Genomic DNA, 22,375 nt, shown 5'->3' on the forward strand with positions numbered 1-22,375 from the left:
CGACACTCAGACCCTTAAGTAAGTGGCATCCCCAGGGAATGCTGGGAATGTCCGAAGGGGGTCAGGGGTCAGGGGTCAGGGGTCCTGCAGGGAGCAAGCATCAGGCGGGGCTTCCCTGCCTTTTGCGCGTTCAGTTCGCGGAGGCCCTGGTCTCACCTGCAAGGTGCCCCACACGGAATGGGTGGGGCCTCAGCCAAGCCAAACTGGGCAGGTGCTCTGGGGCTTGTCTGTCATCTTGACAAGCTTGTAACCCTTATTACCCCCACATCAAGTGACTGGTTTAGGTTTGTAAGGACCCAAAGCCAGCTCTGCTGGCTTCTACTAAACGTAAATAGGAAGGCTTTGCTGCCAACAATATCTTGGTTGCCTTTTACCTCCTGCTGCTTCAGGATGCATGTTGAGTGACTTTGCCAGCGCACTCTGAGTGTGCCTCGGGAAGGGTCAGCTGGGCTGACAGGCTGAGTGTCTGGGCCCTGGCAAAAAGGTCCCTAAATCCCGCTTCCTCCTCTCTCTGCCCCCACCCTGCCTCCTTTGCCAAGGCAATCCTCCCGGCTTCAGCTTCTACCCTCTGGCACCGGGGCTGCTGGGGGGGGCCCCTGTGGGAACATGAGTTCTCCCGCCCACAGTCCCAGTTTTACTGTGAAGTTTAGAAAGGGTCAGGCGGTCTACCGATCTTCTCCCGACCCAACTGCCAGCGTCCATCTCTTTGGAATTGTATCACGAGGAAGCAGAGAGATGGGGGCTGCGAGGTGAGCGGGTCTGGGGAGCGGGCGGCCAGGAGCACCTTCTGACAGCCTTTTCATTCTGAGCAAGCCAGGCAGCATTAGAATTCCAGCCTGTGCTTCTAACTGCTATTCTAGCTTTGCTTTTTCCCCTCTGGAAAGTGTGCTTAAAAGAAACCCACCGTCACCGGTTCCTTGGATCTTTCCTCCCTGGGGCCCTCGCCCGTCACTGCCACGAGACCCCTCTATCACTCTTTCCTGAATAAATCGTGCTTTGCACAATGACATCGTCCACTTGAAAATTCTTTTTTTCATGTGAGACAAGAACCGGGGTTGCATCGAACTCCCCGAAACAGCCCCATCACTGTTAGAGCCGTCAGCACTCGAAAGCTGTTTGTTTGGGATTCACATCTCAGAGTGGCTGGAATTTTGTCTATGAAATGATGGAATCCTCGTCAGGGTGCCAGGGGAAGAGATGGCGGACAGGTGCTGACTGGGACAGCTTGACTTGTTCACCAGAAACAAAAACCGTCCTAATGCTTGCTGAATAAATGCATGGCACGACCTTCTTGGAACAAACTGATACACCCTCCCTCTGGAAAGTTCTAGTCACCAGCCTGACGCAAAGACTCAACTGGCTAATCCTCCAGCTGCATGCAGCAGCATCACACATGGACACCAGTTCGTGTCCCGGCTGGCCCACTTCCCATCCAGCTCCCTGCCTGTGGTCTGGGGGAGCAGTCGAGGACGGCCCAAAGCTTTGGGACCCTGCACCCACGTGGGAGACCCGGAAGAGGCTCCGGGCTTCGGATCGGCATAGCATTGGCCATTGCGCTCACTTGGGGAGTGAATCATCGGACGGAAGATCTTCCTCTCTGTCTCTCCTTCTCTTTCTGTCTTTCCAATAGAAATAAATAAATCTTACAAAAAAGAAAAAAAAAAACAGAAGAAAAGAAAGCTCTAGTAACAAGGTAGCATTGCTCACGTAGTTCTGGCCTGTAGGAAGAAACGCATGACGCACGGCAGGCTCCCTTGCCATCGGCACAGACGGCTCGGAAGCCCGTGCCCTGCAGAGCAGCCAAAGGTCCAGCCTGCAGCCGTTCACCGTGGGAGAACAGAACATTTGTGAAAAAGCTGGTCACGGAGCCAGAACTGAACGTTAGGGAAGCTAGACTCTAGATCCTACGAACTCTGTCCGAATCAGGAGCGGGCAGGCCGCAGGGGAGTCCCGGACAGCGTCTGCCTTCGCCCAGGCTGTGCTGCTCAGTTCCTCCCACATCCATATCAGCTGACCACGACAGGAGCCAGCTGCTCTTCACTGAATCTCCAAACAGAAAAACCTCACAAAGGTCAGCTGGTTCCGAGGAAGCCCGCCGCTGGTTGCGAAAGACCTGACTCCATTCAGAACATGCTCAACAGAGATTACCATTTTTTAAATCTTTCTTAAATAAACTATGCTTTATCCATAGTATGAACAAATGGATGTATGAATGAAACGTTCTTTATTTTAAACTAGTTACCACACGGGATATGGGCCACACTTGCATTAATATAGTTCTTAACTCAAAAATTGTGCTTAAAACCATTTTAAAATCAGGTTGCAATCCTTTTAGGGAAATTAGTGCCTTTAGCTAACCACAGCATTTAAATTGACAGTCACAGCATGTGCGTGCATTGAAAAGCTCACCTCAGTGTGGGCTTCCATATGAAGTGTCGCATTCACATAAAAACAAAAATGCAGAGGGAACCCTGCTTTGCAAGGACGAAAACTCACCACAGCCAGAATCACGGAGATGGGACACGAACGGGACTTTTGTTTTACACAACAGCGCCACCCAGTGGCCAAACAATGGTAATGAACCGGTAAAGGGCATGAATGAACAGGCAATGATGATGCTATGCTGTAGGCAGAGATGCATACTGCATTGCCATGGTAACTGTACCTTGGAGGTCAGTCAGGTTCTGGACAGGAACAGAAACCTGAGCATCACTTCCTGTAACTACATCGCCTGGATTTCATAAGAAAAAATAATTAGATTTCATAAAAGGGAAAAATTCACTTTCGTTCATACCCAATACTGTAATACTTTTATCAAATTTCTAATAATATAGTACAACACAAAATACACCACAAATTTACACAAGACAATATTTTAAAAGAATGCTTACTAAGAAGTTTCTACTAGTCTTGAGAACAGAAAACTCAATATTTTAATTTAAAACTTAATATCTCTCATTAGATTTCAAGGTACTATAAATATTAGTGTGAGTTTAGGTTTTCGTCTTAAAAACCTTTATATCCAGAATGAGATTATATATGTCTTTTATTAACAGGTATTATTTCAAAACTGATTTCCTCTCACATCAGAATAAAATCTATTTAAACTAAACTTGAAACCAACTTTTTCAGTGAAAAAGACTTGAGTACATTCCATGTGTGCATATTCAGAAATAAAGAGTTTCCTAAGTGACCACAAGTGCTGATGAGCGCAAGCGTGCTCCCGTGCAAAGAGCAATCAGGAACATGAGCAAAGGGAGCGGGAACGGGGCAGGGAAAAGTGCATTTTAAGATCACAGAGAGGAGAGGAGCCCCCCAGAAGGCCCTTGGGGAGCCCGAGGAAGGCTAGCGCTCCGAGGGGAGACTTCCTTGGTTCTTAGGTTCGCGCCCGATGACACGGACCAAGAACCAGCAGACTTCCGCCCGGCGGAGTTCAGCGTCAGAGGCTGATGCTATTTTGAGATGAACAAGTTAAAAACAAGCATTTTAAAACGGCATATTAACTGGTTATTTAGGAATGATAGGCTTGTGTCCCCTTTAGTGCTTGCATAATACATACAGCAGAAAAAAAAAGGAATCAATTTTTGGATTAAACGCCATATCCTCCGTATCCTGAACATTTGCTCCAATCATGATTTACAGTGCGTCCAGCTCATCTGGAAATTGTTGGGTTGTAATTATATCATTCCCATCAATTAATGGCACACACATTATGTTCTCTGATAACTGAAATAAAATCTACAAATAGCAATGTCCCCAAAAGAAGTGATGGATTGCATTCAGTAGAAAAAGTCAGGCCCCGTATTTTCATAACACAGTCAAGTCTGAATCACTGACGAGCGGTGCCGGCTTGCTGTGTATCTGAGATTTTAGCCCAGGATTCATCTTACTCTGTTGTTTCCGCATTGCCTATTCATGTGCATGCAGGGACTGAACCCTCACTTTAACGTGGGGTGTCATCGAGGACACGAGAGGGGACAGACATCTGGGCTACCTTGTCTTTCTTCCACACAGCACAGAGTGCCTTTTGCACCTGTATACATTGGGATGCCAATCCAAGCATCCCTACAGAAGCCCAGGGCTCCGTTCTGAGACGGCCGGAAACCATGAAGGCACACGGGCCTGCAGACCTGTCGCGGTCCCTCGTCCCTGGAACCAGCTGACCCTCTTGCCCGCGCTTAGTGGGCCGGCGCAGAGGGCGCTTCTGGAAAGAACGAGCCCACACAGCTAGGATGGGAGCAGTCTTTTTCACCAGAAGCAGCTGAGAGCCTGGAGCGGACAGGAGATCAGCGGGGCCCTCTTCTCAGGTGGAGAACTTCGGGGTGTCCCCTGGGGAGCGTCAAACAACGCTGCCTCCTGCTTCCGGTCACTGTACTCCGTGCTCAGTTTTACTCAAATCTTTATGCAGGAAGGGTCAGTGGCAGGAATGTTTATCTTGACATGAAGTCAGAAAAGGTTTTTTTTTTTTTTTTGAGGGGGGTAGACTACACGAGAAGAAGAAACCAGAAACAAAAGTAGAGAGGAGCTGCGAAGCGAGGGCAATTTCGCGGAGCCGAGGGACCGCTTGCTTGCCCAGGGCCGGGGAGGCCTCCCTTCCAACGCCTCGCTTAAGTGCTCCGTCGCCTCCTTACAACCGGGGACTTGGTTTTCATCAATTGTCCCATCTCCACGCGCTTCCTTTCTCACGCACTGTGATATTAATACTTGACATTTCCTTGGAGACACAACTTTATATTTCTACAGTCATTTGGCTTGGTTCCTCAGAAAATTTAAGCTACAGTGTTAAGAGATTCTCTGACTCATTTGCCTGCCATAAGTTAGAATTACAACTGACTAAAGCTTGTTATCAAAGCAATATTGCGATCATATTTGTTTAGAACAATAAAACAGTACAATTAAGAAATATATAAAATAGCATTCGTTTCCACTCTGGAAGCGGGCATGTCTCCTGGCATTAAGACACATTTTGCAACATGTGAATGACTCAAAGTCTCCTCTTCTTTAATGACAGCTCTACTTCAAACAAAATCCTCTTCTCGTAAGGTAGACGGACTGTTTTAACAAAAACCCAAACACTCGTTGCATACAGTCTGACATTTCCTATGGGCAAAGAAAGAGAGGAGAGCTAGGTAAGGGGCTCCCAGTGGGGGTACAGCCCCGTGTGCCCCACACGAGCGTGCCCTCACTGGATGCTGTTACTCTACATCCTTGGGGAAGGAGTACTTAATGCAAGGTCACAACTCAGAGGCCAAGATGTAAAAAATTTCAATCATTTTGGGAAAATCTTCTTAAACAGAATATGTGAAACACAGTTTGAGACTTTTTTTTCTTTTTTTAACAAAACGGGGGCCTTTAAAGATCTGTGGAAAATGTTCATTATGAAAAAAACTATGCATAGATTTTGAGATTTTTTTTTTTTGTACAAAGGTAAATTTACCCTGTAACTTTGAGGTACACTTGTATTGCTCGTGTTATAGTCAAGGTCACACAACACTGGAGCCGCACAGGGGTCCCGTGTGGGGCCTGGCTCGGGGTGTCTGCCTTGACACCACACAGTCCCACATGGCTGTCCTGCAAGCTCAGGACTCACTGCTGTAGAATTTGCTACTTTTTTTGCTTTCACAGCATCATTAGCAGGATCCCACCACAACCAAATGTCATGGCTTCTGGTCTGCTGTGAGTGGCTGACAATGTGGAGTAAGAACCTGAAGGGTTCATTTGAAAGTAAAGTGTTTTGGGGAGCCCTGGTGGTGGGAAGGCCTGGATCAGAAGGGAGTCCCTGGAGTCCCGGCAGCCAGTGCGCAGCCAGAAGCACAGCCTTGACCTTGAGAGGAGAGCCCTGGACTGCATGCCCTCCCAGGTGTCCTCTGGGTGACAGTCCAGGCACAGGTCTAACTGGTAGTGCTCACACGCACACTCTTTACTCTTCCCTATTCTATTTCTGGGAGGCGAAGCAACTGGATGAGAGGCTGAAATCCGGTGTGGGATGCTTCTTCCAAACCTGAGCAATGTACCACTGGTCTGATGCACGGAGCAGTGCACTGACAGGTGCTTCACGCAGTGCAGGGCACGGGACTGCAGGTTCTCAGAGGCGTTACTCTACAGACCCAGCAGCAGCCAATGTCTGTGTCCTGTGATGTCACGCCCCCATCCTCTATGGGCATCAAAATCAAGTATGCAATTTCGCTTTAACCAATAACCTCCTGACATGTCCTTGTGTAAAAATACAGATGATATTCCAATTTAAAAATGGTCAAATATGGGATTTTTCTCCTAAATTTCTATAAGTTAACTTTGCCTTAACTTCTTGTTCTGGGAGGTTGTTCTCCTCGGCACCGGTTCCTACTTGGTTCTTACCTTTGTTGAGTTGCACTGGCATGCTCTCTGACTTCAGCAGCCTCTGCTGCTGCAGGTGATGCTTCGGGGCTTCCACGGACGTTCTGGTGGGAATCCCAGAGGAGGAGCTGCCACTGCTGCCCCCAGCGACAGGGGCACCTGCACCACCGGGGGCCGTTGCTGGGGAAATGAGCTTTCTTCCGAAATTAATCAGGCTATTAGAGACTTTATTTATATTCAGGGGAGCACCTTTGGCATTGGTCCTGTAAAACAAAACAATACAAAATAGTAAGTGGAGAGATTTAAATTAGAGGATGACTGTATTTGCTGTACCCTTACTGCTCTAAAAACACGCTGGACTGCTGCTGTAACAAAGACCCTTTAGCCAGCTCAGCTACGGGTGATGAGCAGTGCAAATTCTGTGATAATAATAAAATAAGACCCTTAAAAAACCAAAACAAAAAACAAAAGTGGCTCATGGAAAGCAGATGTAGTATTTCTCATTCGTCTCTCCCACACACAGCTCCCATCACTCGCCAGCAATGCGTTCCATTTTGGGGTTTCACTGACACAGGGGCTCCACTCCACCAGGGAAGAAATGACAGTCACCCACTAACCACACAAGCAAACGCAGGTTCAGAACCTGGGAGGTGGATCCCTAAGAGGGGCAAGGCTTAGTATGTCCTGTGTGCCACAGAGGGGGCACTTGGAGAAGGGGGCTGAGAACGGATCACCCATTAGCCCTGGCATAGGCTAACAGGCCAGATCTAATCCCATTCTCCACATGAACGTGCCTGACAGGCAGTCAATGTGTGGGGGTTCTGTCGTGGTCCGTGAGCCCGCCACCCACCCTGCTTTGCCCCCAGCACTCCACCACTTCCTGTCCCCTTCGCTGAACAGCACTTTCCATCATCTGACATCTTTATGTGGGTAACAGGTGTCCACTCCCTCCACCCCCACTCAAACCTCCTACGAAGCTTCAGGAGGGCAAGGATCTCTACCTCTTGGTAACTGCTCACGACCCAGCACACCGCAGGGACCTTACACGTGATTTGCTGCGTGGCTGCACCGCCCTGTCGGCTCCCTTTCCACCTGTCCTGGCAGCAGCAATAGCAGCAGAGTGCCCCACTCCCGGCTGAGAGCAGCCTCTCAGTTCTCTCCATCTAAGACTGCTGCTGTGGCACCTGCCTCTGCATCACCATCCCCGTCAGTGGGCAACCACGGGGCTGTTACAGGCACGCTCCTTTCTGGTTAGGCCCATCGTGTTCCCTGTTCACATTCTGTAGAGGTGTCTTAATGTGCTGTCTCGGATGCTGCAGTCTTATAACTACTAAGCTCTGGCTACAGCTTCCGCCATCACCAACGACTTCTCCACTTCTCTGCAGCACCCTTAACTTCCCTTCCTCCTCCTCTACTCTTTCATGGCTTCCTGAGTTTGCCAGACTTGTGTCCTAATGGTCAGGGGCCAAGCAAACATTTGTCAAGTGGGCAATCGCTTCTCAGATGACTTGGAATCTTCTAGTATCTCGGGGCTATTGTCTCAAAGACTAGATAGGACTGTAAATTAAATTAGATGTATGAAGTGGGTCATCTCCCTGACAGTGTTCAGGTTTATTTTTATTGGTCAACTTGTTAAAACAAACTTGTGGGTTGTTTTGGTACTTTGCTTCTTGTTCATAAAAGTAGGAAATTGATAACTGAGTTTGAGAGATCCTTATTTGATTTTAGTTAACCTGAATCTCATATCACTTGATGCACTTATTCTGTAAGTTGCCCTCAATTTCATATCATCACCTTCTCTCAGCTCTATCTGGCTACACTTGCACAGTTATTCTACTTTTCACATAATAGCTACATCCTTGCTATTAGCAGGTAGCGCTCTCAAGCAAAAGTGATCCGTAGTTCTACAATGAAAAGGAGACAGCAGTTCGTGGTATGAGCTAGCTAAATGTTTGCTATGGGTTAGGTAGCAGAGGCTTACACTGTTTCAGAGACAAAATTCAGTATTCTAAAGGAAAGATGTATTCATTTATCATTCAATGAAATGTGTAAATATTCAAATGTATACTTTTGTATAGAGTTTCATCTTGAATGAACAGGGCTATTTAATATCCTTCCAAAAATGATTAAAATAATGTTTCCTAGTGGATATTAGCGTATACAGTGATTACACACCACTTTTGGTTTTTAGCTGCTTCCTATTCAAGCAAAGCACTTACAATTTACAGATGATACAGGCTAGCAACGGAGAAGGTGCTAAAAACATGTTTATCGAAAAGAAAGAGTGAAATGAAAAGAACTCATGAGTCCTACATTAACGAGGCATTCACCCCTGGCACGCGCTCCATCCGGCAGTCTGCACGCGTGCCCGTTCACCGCGGGTGGCGGCACGAGTGACTGTGATGCTCAAGTTCTATTGCAGTTTAGTTTTGCTTTGCTTTTTTTTTTTTGCCAATCAAGATTCATAATTCACAGATATGAAGAAGTTATAATATTGTTACCCTTTCCTATAAACAAAAATGTACTGCTGAAATTCCCATACTGCCAGTTGTAAAATTTATATGTTGATAAAAGTACTAAGAAACTGCTAGAGCATTATCAAGAGAATATGGTTAATGCATCTTCATTACTACTAATAACCACGAAAAACATATAGATCAAGCGCGTGCCGAGCAATTTTTCACCGGAATAGGTCTCCACAGCGGAGGAGCTCTGCTGTCCTCCTCTGAGCATGTTTTTGTTTTTAACTACTTCCCCCTCATCCACCACCCGTAACTTCCATGAAGCACGCTTCCTTTTCGAAACACCCACTGAAGATGTCTCTACGAAGTTTTAGGCTACACATCAAACACTTCAAGAGAAAACACGCTGCGTGTATGGGTGTGTGTGCTTCCAGCTCACCCGATATGACAACCTTCATATTATTACGTGTTGTCTAATTTAGATATAAAATAGCATCACTCCTCACACGTACGCTGAGCAATCACCAGCGATTGTGGGACAGATCACCAAGATACGCATGCTCAGCTAAAAGGTGTCACAGCGCTCTGATGGATGGTGGGCATTGGATGGGATTAAAGATGGAGTGCAAAGAGTCAAAATAAATAGCCAAAGGAATTCAGAGTCAAGAAGTCAAATCCAACGAGATTCCATGTAATCAAAGTCTTTCATTACTATTGCCTACTTAGTGTTATTAAGGTGGTAGTATCACAGGATTTTTACCGTTAAAAGACTTTTACAGTGCATGCTCTGATAAAAAAACAATAGCAGCACCTATGAGAACGTTTTAAATTGTGCCAAAACTTTTTTTTTTTTTGTAGATCTGTTTTATTTTTCTTGGGAAGTTGGATTTACAGAGAGCAGCAGAGGTAGAGAGAAAGGGCTTCCATTTACTGGCTCACTCCCCAAGTGCTTGCAACAATAGGAGCCAAGTTAATCTGAAGCCAGGAGCCCAGAGCCTCTTTTGGGTCTCCCACGCAGGTGCAGAGTCCCAAGGCCTTGGGCTGTCCACTACTGCTTTCCCAGGCCACAGGCAGGGAGCTGGATGGAAAGTGGAGCAGCTGGGATACAAATTGGCATCCATATGGGATCCTGGTGCATGGCACATACAAGTGAGGACTTCAGCTACTAGACTACATGCCAGGCCCACCAATTAAGTCATTTTTAAATTATTATTTTTCCATGATATGGTTTTGTAGGTATAGGGATTCCCCCTCCACCACCGCTTCCTTCCTCTCCATGCTCCAGCCCACATGCGATTTCCCTTTATATTATTACAGCATCGCAGTTATTACTACAGTCCTTTTTGGCCCAACTGCATTTATGAGATTATATCATGAACAACAGGAGAACTTTCTGAAGATCCAAGAATCTCTTCAAAGTACCAGTATGAGAACCCTGCTCTGTAAGCGTCCCAAATGGTGTCTTAACCTGTGCCACAATGTCTGTCCCAACTGGTGAGTAATTAAAGGTCAGAGTTCAGGAATGGCCATACAAATACATGGCCAATAGACTTTTCAACCAAGAATCTTATTTAATTTAATGGTGAAGGAACTTTGACAAATGATACTTAAGAGTTAGATCTCTACATGGAAAAAGATGAGCTTCAGCCTTTACCTCACTCCACATGCTGAGGTAATTTGTGTTAGATCACAAATTTAAGCAAAAGTGGTAGAACCACACAGCTTTCAGAAGGCAGCAGGAGACTATTCCTGCAACTGTATAGTAAAAGGTTAACTCAGCAGGTCTGGGAGGTCCAATTCTCACATAGTCTCAAAATGTTTAGGATTGGCCCTTAACTTTGAAATGTCTCGTCTGATAAAAGTACCTGCCTACTTGGAGCTGGGCCACACCAAACAGTTTATGTTAACAGTGGAATTTATGGTGAACACCTGTTTTTCGTTTGCCAAGGTTATTAATCTGACCTCTGGTGGCCTGGAGACTGGGTAGCTAAGCTTGGTCACGTGGGTGCTGTGTGCCTACCTGATGGGGCCCATCAAAACACTCTGAGGGACAGAGGCTTGGTTCAACTCCTCAGCTGGGCGGCACCTGCACTGTTGCCAAGAGGGTTCAACACTCTATTGGAGGACCTCAAACCCTGTCCTTTCCTGATTTTATCCACATCCTTTCCCTGTGAGCTCACTGTCATCATGAGAAGAACCTCTGGATTTTGTTCAGATGTCCCAGCAAATCAATGAACCCAGCTGGTGCTCTTATGGATCACCAACAATAGAGATTAAAGATAGAAAAAGATTTTCTATAAGGAAAACAAAAAACACTTAAAAATGATCTTCATGAAAATTAAGTTTTTCTTTTCATCAAATGACACTATTGAGAAAAGAAAAAGGAACACCACACACTGGGGAGTAGTATTAGTAATATTTACAGTACATATGTCTGACAAAAGTTTCCTGTCCAGAAAACACATATATATCTTCTTATATATATAAAGAATTCTTACAATCCAAGAAATAAATACCTCATTTAAAAGTAGGCAAGATACTGGGATAAGCACCTCATATACAAAAAGACACAAATCATTAAAATTCTATGAGGATAGACTGAACATCATTAATCATTTGGAAAAGCAAATTAAACTACAATAAGATACTATTCCATACTAAGTAGAATAGATACAACAAAGGGCCTGGTGTGACAGCTCTGGCTAATCCTCCGCCTTCAAGCCCCAACATCTCATATGGACACTGGACCACATCCCAGCTCCCTGCCTGGGACCTGGAAAAACAGCAGAGGACGGCCAAAGCCTCGGGACCTCACATTCGCGTGGGAGACCCAGAAGAGGCTCCTGGCTTTTTCATTTGGGGAGCGAGCCAGCAGATGGAAGATCTTATCTGTCTCTCCTGCTCTGTGTAAATCTGACCTTCCAATAAAAATAAATAAATCTTTCTAAAAAAAGAATAGATACAACAGAAAAGACTGACAACAGCCAATGTTGGCAGGGATGTGGAGAAACCGCAGCCTCACCTATGCCACAGGTGAGTGGAGGAAGGCGCGATGACCGCGCAGCAGCTAACAGGTGAATAGGCACCTACCCTATAATGTGGCAATTTAATTTCCAGGTGTTTATTCAAAATAAATAAAAACATGTATCTGCAAATAACATCCGAATTCCTGTACAAAAATGTTGATAGCAGCTTGTTGGAAGTACCCCAAATCTGAAAATTCAGCATTAATCAACCAAAGAACAGATAAACAAATCATGATTAGACTCTAACATCTCTCCTTTCCTGATTTCAAGTTAATCACGAAATACTACTCAACAATCTAAAGGAATTAATTAAAACTATATGCAGAAAACCTGGATGAATTTCCAGAGCATGGATGAATGGAAAACACCCCACCTAATGAACACAAGAGGGTCTACTTAGGTAGGCTGTGGCACTGTGGGTTCCTTCATCCCATAGAAGGTCCACATCCAATTCCAGAGTGCCTGCGATCAAGTCCCACCTCCGTCCCCAGCCAGTTTCCAGCTGACAGGCAGGAGATGATGGCCAAGTCCTTGGGTGTGTTGGAGAGCTGGATGGAATTCTTGGCTTCTGGCTTCAGCCTGGCCAGCCTCAGCCGTCGTAGGGATTTGCAAAGTGAGCCAGGAGGTGAAGATCACTTGCCCTGTTCCTAGCACTCTGCTCTTTAAAAAAATAAATGGAACTTTAAAAAAGAGTAAATATTGTATGGTTTCACTTGTATGAAGCTCGAGAACAGAAAGTAGCTGCCTTGGAACGAGGGGTTGAAGTTCGGGGAATTCTGATGTAAAAGAAAGGTTCATTCCAGACACACTGTCCAAGATGGCAGTCACATCGCCAGACTGAAAATGTGAGGTCTAAATATGTATTCCTAATCTGAAAATATCAAACCCATTTTGTTTCAAAATCCAAAATTATTGAGTATCATTTTGGAACTCAGACAGGTTTGAGTTTCAGGATTAAAGATGCTACACCTATACATGACAATTATACCCCCCCTTTTTTTTTTAAAGAAAGTGATTTATCCAAGATAGAAGATAGTTTTATCATTCTATTTAAATAACTTAAGACTTAATAACTTTCTTGGCTAAAACAATAAGAGCACTTCTGACACAGATGTGTTTGAAACATAAACGTTCAGTCTTGAACACATATATATCAAAGTACAACTACACAGCCATTGGTGTTTCATCAAATTCTGAGTAGCCAATCAACTACTAGTGCTGATAACATTGGACTATTTGGTGTCCTGGCTTCTAGAACATTATTGCATCTTTTAAGCCTTATTTTAGATACAAAACATCTCTGAAAAATTATGTAAGTAAGTATGTAAGTAAATATCAAAAGCCTAATTATAAAAACTTTGTTGACATACAAAATAGAAACTGTCCTGGAGAATCTTAGAATTTGCCTTAGGCTTCAAAGTAGTATTTAGTACAGTCATTAGCTATTGTGGAATCCTATAAGCAGTGGTTACTACGCCATGCCCTGGGACTACGCAGATTTTCAGACTCAGTTCCTGACATCATAGATGTCCACACTAATGTGAAGTGTCAGACTTAGGCACGTGAGCTACTCTGCAATTCAAGCAAACGCACGTTCATTCACTTCTTACATATTCCAATTTCTTCCTGTGCAACCTTCAGGAAAGCAGCAATGCAAAAGACAGATGTGGTCCAGCTCTTACAGAGTTTACAGCCCAAGCTTATCACTGTTGGAAGACTCTTGGTGCTCCCTGGGAATTGACACTTCCCCAGAATATTCCAGATAGGGCAGGCCCTGGGAGGGGTACTCCTATCTGAGGCAGCTCCTGATCACTGGAAGAAGTGGCAGGCACTCTGAGGGGGGGGAATGGAGGTCGCAGCTCCAGGACATCCGGAGTCCGCTGAGGAACGCACGACACACCTTGAGAGCCTGCGTGGATGTCGCCTCAGAGTCTCATGTCCTCTCAGACCCCATGCAAGTCATTCTTTCTTGGGCCTTCTGGGAAGACCTGCCTGATACAATTCTAATTCTGGAATCTTCTGTCATAAGTATCAATTGAGTTCTTTAAGCTTGGGAAGGTGAGCACAGAGAACGCTATCGCTGATTTGCTGAGTAAGACTTGGTCAAGAATCAAGCTTGACATCCCCTGTCTCCGTGACACATACTTCAGTCAAAGGAAGCACCTGCTTTGGTTGATGGGAACCTGCTGAGCTGAAAGACCTACAGCTGTGGAGCCTGGAACCTGCGCCTTATCCTGAGGTGCCACTGACAGCTCAGCTACCACTTATTTCATCACCTCCGCATAGGAGGGAATAATGCACAGCTTAAAAAATTGTGCCATTTTCAAGACAGAAAATGCAAAAATGTTTGGGAATAAGAAAGATATGTGCTTCTGCTCTCAACATAGGAGAATGCAGTTTTTAAAAAAGCATGAGATTCAGTTCTGAGACGACTCGGGCATTTCAAGTTAGAGAGTCTTAAATAAATTAGATGGATCTTTCTGAAGACTGGTCACAATTTAAATGTACTTTTTTATAGCAGCAATTTCTGGTTATTTAAAGACAAAATTGGAACAAGATTTCAGTGCTAAATTGTCATTCTGAGCTCAAAAGTTGAATGAATAACAAAATATCAATTCCCATTTTTAAAAAGCAATGTGCAAGTAAGTGAAATCAGGGCTCAGTACAGCTTATCTGTGCGTGTAATGGAAACTCTACCACGAAAATACCTAGGCACTTGCTCTGAAAGATTTAATTATAGCAATTCATGGTAAAGCAGAGAAGAGAAATCAGGCTTCTTGATTTGTGGAGATATTCTTATCCGTGAAATCACATGCCATCTTTGCATCCTTGTTCCTTATTTGGACACGCGACACAGATCAAGCCCCAGTGCCACAGACGTAGCAGGTATTGGCCTAGACTTTGGGGTGTCTGCCTGTCTCTGTAGTCTCTACTTCCTCATCCTTTCTGGTGGCGGGGGGGGGGGTGGTGGTTTTCCCTTACTAGCAGATAAATCTCTGGATCATCCCCATTTCGGTGCCTGATACTCAGTGATGAGCCAAAGCATCAAGCCTTTAAGAACCTCCAATCAACTCTGAAAGTAGTAGTACTGGTGCCAATTATGGCCGAAGGGCCCAGGGCCCACAGATAGCTAAACGAAGACTTCATTAGTAGTTTCAGAGCTACAGTATGTGTGTGTGTCTGTGTAAAGATTTATTTTGTTTATTTGAAAGGCAGAAATACAGAGAGAGAGAGAGAGAGAGAGATGGAGAGAAATCTTCCATTGCTGATTTACTACGTAAATGCCTGCAATGGTCAGGGATGGACTGGTGTGAAGCCAGGCACCAGGACTTCTCCCGTCTCTCATGTGGCTGCAGGGCCCGAGCACTTGGGTCATCTCTTACTACTTTCCCAGGTGCATTGACAGGGAGCTGGAATGGAATTGGAACAGGTGCAACTAGTGCCACGTGGGATGCTGTGCTGCGGGCTGTGGCTTAATGCACTATGCTACAGCACCAGTCCCAGCTACAGTGGCTTTTGATCATAAGTAGAAGAGAAAATTGGCGAATAAACCTCCAGGGAAGGATGCTGGAAAGAGAAAGGGGCAGCAGAAGAGATCTTGGCTGAGGTCATCAAGTCTGTCAATCTGTATTCCTCTGCTGCTGACTGGAGGGACTCATGGCACTTTCACCAATGTTGGCTTACTTTTTTTTTTTTTTTAAAGATCTATTTATTTTTTTTTTTGAAAGGCAGATTTTATGGAGAGAGGAGATAGAGAAGGTCTTTCATCCATTGATTCACTGTGCAAATGGACAAGCAGCTGGAGATGAGCTATCTGAAGCTGGGGGCCAAGAGCTTCTTCTGGGTCTCCTACATGATACAGGGTCTGACGGACGTGGGCCATGCTCTGCTGCTTTCCCAGGCCATAGCAGGGAGTTGGATTAGAAGTCGATCAGCTGGAACATGAACTGGTGCTCACATGGGATGCTGGTACCACTGGGCAGAGGATTAGTCTGCAGTGCCACCATACAGGTTTCTGGTTGAATTTTAACTTGGTGACATGAAAAATGAAAATGGTGCTCTATTGTTGCTTTAATTTTTATTCACCTGTGACCGCCTCTTAACCACCTTTTAAATCTTAGCTGCTTGCAATTGCTTTCACTGAGTGACTGTTAACTTCTACTATTTGGGGTATACCATGGCTGGTTAAACATTGTTGAGTCAGGAAAGCATTTGTATTTTATTTCTGTGTTTGTTTTCTGAGTGTACTTTGAGTGTGGGAATGCTACAAGCTGATATATTTTCAAAGATCTATCAATTTTCTCAACGCCATCACTGATTTGTGATGTCCTCTAACCAGACACATTACATTTCATTTGGTTCAATTTCAATTTTAAGCTCTGAAATTGCAAGAGATGATGAAAAGATTTCCTTCCACTTGTTAAATGAAATCTTACATAAGAATCTTAACAACGTGCTTAAGTGAAATATGGAAAACGGAGCCAATATTCTTGCTGAAGACAAATGCAGGGAGTGAAGGCTAAATGGAAGAAAAGAAGAACATGAGGGGAAAAAAGAAAATGATGAAGTCATCAATGAATGGGGGATGGTTGGGAATGGGGCGGAAGAACATTACAAGATACACATACAATAAATATCTGTCGAGTCCTTTCCTTATTCAAGGCTTTGCAACCAAGTGGTGAGGAAGACAGGGTCCCTGCCTTCAGGGGGCTCAAAGTCCAGGGGAAGTTGGGAGACATCTGATCAACACACTTTAACCTTAGTGATGACTGCTGTAATGGCAACCAGCTGGGTGGGGTAATGGACAGAGAATGACAAGAAAACTGACGAGGCTGTGAAATCCTCAAGGACTGAGATTTGTGCCTGATTTGTTGAGTACCTCTGGCACTTAAACAAAGTTGGGCCTTCAGTAAGAATCTGTTGAATTAAGTAAACATGAGACTCCAAAGAACAGTTTTTCATTTGTGAAAACGAGACTCAGATGAGATGAGCAAACGACAAAGAGCTTCAGAGATCACACATTACATCAGAATAGGAGGCAGATTACAGTGAAATGGCATGACACTGACACAGGGATCCAACTGCTGCAGGTTGGGGCTGGAGCAGTGGCTCAGCAGGCTAAATCCTCTGTCTGCAGGGTCGGCATTCCATATGGGCACCAGTTCAAGTCTGGCTGCTTTTCCTCTGATCCAGCTCCCTGCGAATGGCCTGGGAAAGCAGCAGAGCACGGCCCAAGGCCTTGGGCCCCTGCACCCACACGGGAGACCTAGAGGAAGCTCCTGGCTCCTGGCTTTGGATCAGCTTTGCTCTGGCTGCTGCGGCCATTTGGGGAGTGAAGCAGCAGATGAATGATCTGTGTTTCCTTCATTCTGTGACTCTACCTTTCCAATAAAAACACATGTCTTACCATTTATAACGAAATGGTCCCAACTAGAGACCATTATGCTCAGTGAAATAAGCCAATCCCAAAATATGATCTCTCTGATAAAAGGCAATCTTCATGCATAATATAAGATCAATAGCCCTTTCAATACTGATTTTTCTGTAACTCACGGTCTTGATATTTTTATTTTCATTTCTCCAAAATAGTTTATTTTCTCTTCTTAAATTCTTCACTGACTCATAGGTCATGCAGTAGCATCATTTTCCCCAAGACAGTTTTTTTATTTTCTTTTCCATTTCTTCACTGACACATTGGTCACTCAGTAGCATGTTATTTAACTTCATGGTATTGTAAACCTCTAAACTATAATCTTGATGTTGATATTGTTTTATGGCTTTTCATTTAAGGGGATGTATAGCAACTGTGTAATGGAGACTATCATATCCAGATGTGATGATACAACTTAGTATACATCCCTACTTCTAGATCAAAGATGGACTCCTAATGAAACTGTTGGATGTATCTTGACAACAGAATGCTGGACTCTGCCATTGTCTGTACCTGCAATGTCAGGATACTTCAACAGTGGAATGATGGACTGATGGCTGCTTATGAAGAACTATGCTATTGTAATAATATAGGGGAAATCAGTGGTGGGAGGAGAGGGAATTTGCAGAAGGGTTAAGGGAAATCCCAGAGCTTATGGAAGTGTCTCACAAAATAAAAAAATAAAATTCTTTTAAAAAAAGGAAAAAATAAGTCTTTTAAAAATATTTTAAGAAACTGTTGCAGGAAAACTGTGGACATGATCTTGGGATTGTGTCCTGGTGTCAACGTGTTGATGACAATTCACCAGACTGGGTATAACCGTAAGAGTAGAAGTGAAGTTTTATTTCCATAAGGAGAAGAGCAGAGAAGCTGCCACAAAAGGGGAGGGGCTGATGGAAAATAGTCCAGGCCACTGAGATCTGGCATCCTGGGGTGGCTGTGTGTCTTCAGTGTAGTACCTCAAAGGAGCAAGTGCGGTGGCTATGTTAGCTACTGTTATGGCAGGGGCAATCTTTTCTTAAAGATTTATTTTTATTGGAAAGGTGGATACACAGAGAGGAATAGAGACAAAGGAAGATCTTCCATCCATTGACTCACTCCCCAAGTGTCGTGATGGCCGGTGCTGAGCTGATCTGAAGCCAGGAGCCAGGAGCTTCCTCCAGGTCTCCCATGTGGGTGTAGGGCCGTCCTCAACTGCTTTCTGAAGTCACAAGCAGGGAGCTGGACGGAAAGTAGAGCATCCGGACATAAACCGGTGTCCAAATGGGATCCCAGCATGTTCAAGGCGAGGACTTTAGCCACTAGGCTACCGCGTTGATCCCAATCTTTCTTTCTTTTTTTTTTTTTTTTTTGAAGATTTTATTTTGATTGGAAAGGCAAATATACAGAGAGAAGGAGAGACAGAACTACAAAGATCTTCTGTCTGCTGGTTTACTCTCTAAGTACCCACAATGGCTGGAGCTGAGCTGATCCAAAGCTAGGAGTCAGGTGCTTCTTCCAGGTCTCCCATGTGGGTACAGGGTCCCAAGGCTTGGGGCTGTCCTCAACTGTTTTCTCAGATCACAGACAGGGAGCTGGATGGGAAGTGGAGCAGCTGAGACATGAACTGGTGCCCATACGGGATCCAGTTGCATGCAAGGCAAGGATTTTAGCCACTAGGCTACCGTGCCAGGCCTGGCAGAGGTGGTCTTACTGGGACCCTTTTTAACTTGTTTCTGTTGAAACTTAAATCTTGCTTTCCCTGGGCACCTGTTTGTTGCAAGGGCCTTCCACGCATTTCTATTTAGTGCATACACGCTGGTGAGGAGCAGCAGTACGGACCAGTCTTGCCGACTTCTAGTCTGGGGCACTCTCAACATTGCAAGCTCTAAGTTAGCCGCTTTGATGTAAACCCCTTCTCGCCCCTGGATGATGAGTTCCTGTGTGGCAGGAATTTTAACTCTCCAGGAACTGCAGAACACACTATGGATATGCATTCCACAAATGTACGTTCAGGCTGTTGGATTTCTACTGAGGAAAAGCCGGCGCAGACGGCAATAGACGTACAGAAGACAGCTCGGACAACTTGGCAACATTTATCATTACTAACATTTTAAGTCTTCCAGAGTAAACTTTGAAATTACATTCTGATTTGAAATGGTGGTGCTGCTTCGACAAGTCAACTCCTGAGACATCTGAGTGCAGCATTATGAAAGAACAGGATTGTTCATCACCCCTTCACAACAGTGCTGATTTCTTTAAAAAGTGGGATTTTAATGTTCTTTATTCCTACAGTGACCCTTAAAATTTCTATGTATGCAATCACAGACGCACATATAAGCATTTATAAGCTTATTGTGTAGTTCTAAAGACAGTTGGGAAACCCAATTTTAATTTTGTTACTGAAATAATTTAAAAATATATTATAAAACTGCCTCTTTTCAATCAACAGCAAGGATCTAGAAAAAGATTATACAAGTAGGCACAATTTATTCAAGTTTATTAGTGTGAGAAAAATGAAGTTGCCTAACTCCAAACTGTAACAAGTTTACTTTATTTAATTCTTCATCTTAACCACTTGCATCAAAATCTGCCATTTTGTTACTTCTTAAAAAAGGCAGAGAGCTTACTCAATAATGTTTCATTATGCACATTAGCCATTAACACGCTTGAATGTGGAAAATATTTTCTAGCATTTGTGTAAAATTTTCCAAAAATGTTCCTGCAACTGTATTTTTTAACCAGCATCAGACGGAAGAGACTTACCGGCTTTTATTCATAAGGTCTGCTCCTCGTGCTTTGTAATAATCTAAATTTGGATGGAACTGATAAGTCACCGGCCTTGGGTTTCTCTGGAAAAAAAAAAAAGAAACAACCAATACATGAAAACACATAAAGCTACTGGACTTGAATATTAATATATAAAAAGACGATAATTTTTACTTCAGAAAGGAATGTGTGAAACGATGTTGATTAGTGTGGCTGAGTTTTGCCTCTACTGTTTCAGTTCTTTTATAATTGGTCTTACTTCGGCTTGAACACTGAAACTATTCCAGTATATTTTTACCTGTCTCATAGTTCAGATCATTCCTAACACTAGATTTTTGATGCCTTCAGTTTAAATATAGCTCTCAAAACACCAGATCAAATGACAAGAAAACAGAAAAACCGTACGAGATACAACACACGAGCAAACTATTTGTTTTGACTGAAGCGCTGAGAGGCACAAAGCAGCAAGGAGCTGCAGTGCAGGGGAAGCGTAACAATCACCGGTGGTTTCTGATGGCCAGGGTGCCAAGCAGATCCACTAGATGGCACACCAAGTCCTTCTTTCAAAATGAATGATTTATTTCAAATTGAGCAGTTGCTTTAAAGTTAGCAATTTCTATGTCGTACATCCTTGTTTACGAGTTTAATAAGTGCCCCAAACATGCCAGGTAGCAGAAATATTAGCAGGGTAATCATGATGAAACAAAAGCAAATGTATCAACCTACAACTTCACACAAGCATGGAGAAAGAAGTCTGCCCTCCCCGGCAACGCAGACACAGCCTTGAACCCTTTCATTACTCAAGTGCACCAAGCTCCTTGAGGGCAAGAAAATCAACACACTTCTGCTTTACACAACTGTTTACATACACACAATAAAGAACGTCATAATTTAAACGAGTGTTAATATCTCTGCCATGTTAAAATACTGCATCCCCATTTAAAAAGTTTTAAAACACTTCCAAATAAAAGTGTTTTCATATTTACTTGAGCACAGAATTCAAGTAATGATTGGGTCTCGGGAGCCAGAATATACATTGCACTCTGAGATACATTCAGACGCAGAAAGGCCGCATTTTATCTTTAATACAAAATTACCAATGTGCTTAGATATCAATCCTCGGAGCCATCATCTCCAGGACCGACAGACCTGCACGTGGGCTTGAGGGAGATGCAGGATATAATTGCTAAGGTTAAACAGTTTGAAATTCATCAAGCTAACAAGCGGCATCTCGCTAGCCACAAGGGACCTTTTCTTGCTTTGTTGAGAAGAGAATATTTACACAGCTCAACCCTGTCATGTTGCTTCCACGCCAGCCCTAATCATCTGACAGAAACGACAATCCCCTGATTTAGCTCCAGCTACGACTCCACTGGTTCCGTACGCAACACAGCGCGATGATAATCAAATCTGAATGGCCTTGATGAAGATAACTGATGCTTCCATGGCTACCATACTATTGGTCTACCAGTGCAACCTTGCTCTCTCTAGGAAATATACAGGTTTTCTCATGCTCGTTGATGACAACTGGGAATCAAGTATAGTGAGAAAAGAAAATGAAGGTCAAAGTCACACCGACAGCTCGACAGTGCATTCATGGTTTATTTTTAAAATGAACATACACAGGATTACTGTTCATGACTAATTTTGTTCTTTATTCTCAGTACCTGGAAATATAGGTTTTGTTTTTGTTAACAAAGAAAATAATGAAAGGGATCGCATGGAGCAAATTTCTTGAAACGTCTTTATAAAGAAATGACAGGCAGCTGAAGACCTGATGTGTTCATCTACTAGGCGCTTGGAGCCGTTATTTGGAATAATCATTTACTTTGAACACGTGAAAAGGCTCAAGTAACGTCTTCACTGAGGACTAGTTAAATTCCTAGCAGACTTGCTGCTAACCAAGAAAAGGCAGTGAAAAGTGCTACTATACTGGAAACAAAAACAATAAAACTGCAAAGGTGATGTTGACAAACAGCATTTCAAGCATAAATATGTAGACATAGAAGTAATCCAGTCTGGCATTGTTCAATGGAAATACAACGGAAATATGATGTGGGTCACAAATGCAAACGTCATCTGAATTTAAAGTGTTCTTTGGTAATACTTTATTCAGTTAAACACACTAAAATGTTATCACTTAAACAGGTAATCAATACCAAGTTGTAATGCTGTATGTTACATTGTTTCTTTCGTACCAAGCCTTTGAAATCCAGTGCATATTTCCTACTTCTGGCACATCTCCATTTGAACCAGCCAGATTTCAAGTGCCACACAATGTGACTGTGGCTAGTGTACTGGACAACACAGGCCTAGATGCCTCGTATGCTTTTACAGCGCTGTACGCCCGTATGCAGCAGCACATGGACAAT

General features: G+C 43.9%; 1 protein-coding gene across 1 annotated transcript in view; it reads right to left on the reverse strand.

Moving 5' to 3' along the window:
• TBC1D5 (TBC1 domain family member 5) overlaps positions 1-22,375 on the reverse strand; it is a 354,778-nt gene that overhangs the window by 40,452 nt on the left and 291,951 nt on the right. Inside the window, exons 18-20 of the mRNA XM_040963401.1 lie at positions 20,001-20,086; positions 6,358-6,599; positions 2,666-2,731 (exon numbers count right to left, since the gene is read on the reverse strand). Of these exons, the coding sequence (XP_040819335.1) occupies positions 2,666-2,731; positions 6,358-6,599; positions 20,001-20,086 (394 nt within the window). The remainder of the gene's footprint in view (positions 1-2,665; positions 2,732-6,357; positions 6,600-20,000; positions 20,087-22,375) is intronic.

Source organism: Ochotona curzoniae, unplaced genomic scaffold (assembly GCF_017591425.1).
Source record: "Ochotona curzoniae isolate NIBS_2020 unplaced genomic scaffold, NIBS_Ocur_1.0 contig_1302, whole genome shotgun sequence".
Classification (NCBI taxonomy): domain Eukaryota; kingdom Metazoa; phylum Chordata; class Mammalia; order Lagomorpha; family Ochotonidae; genus Ochotona; species Ochotona curzoniae.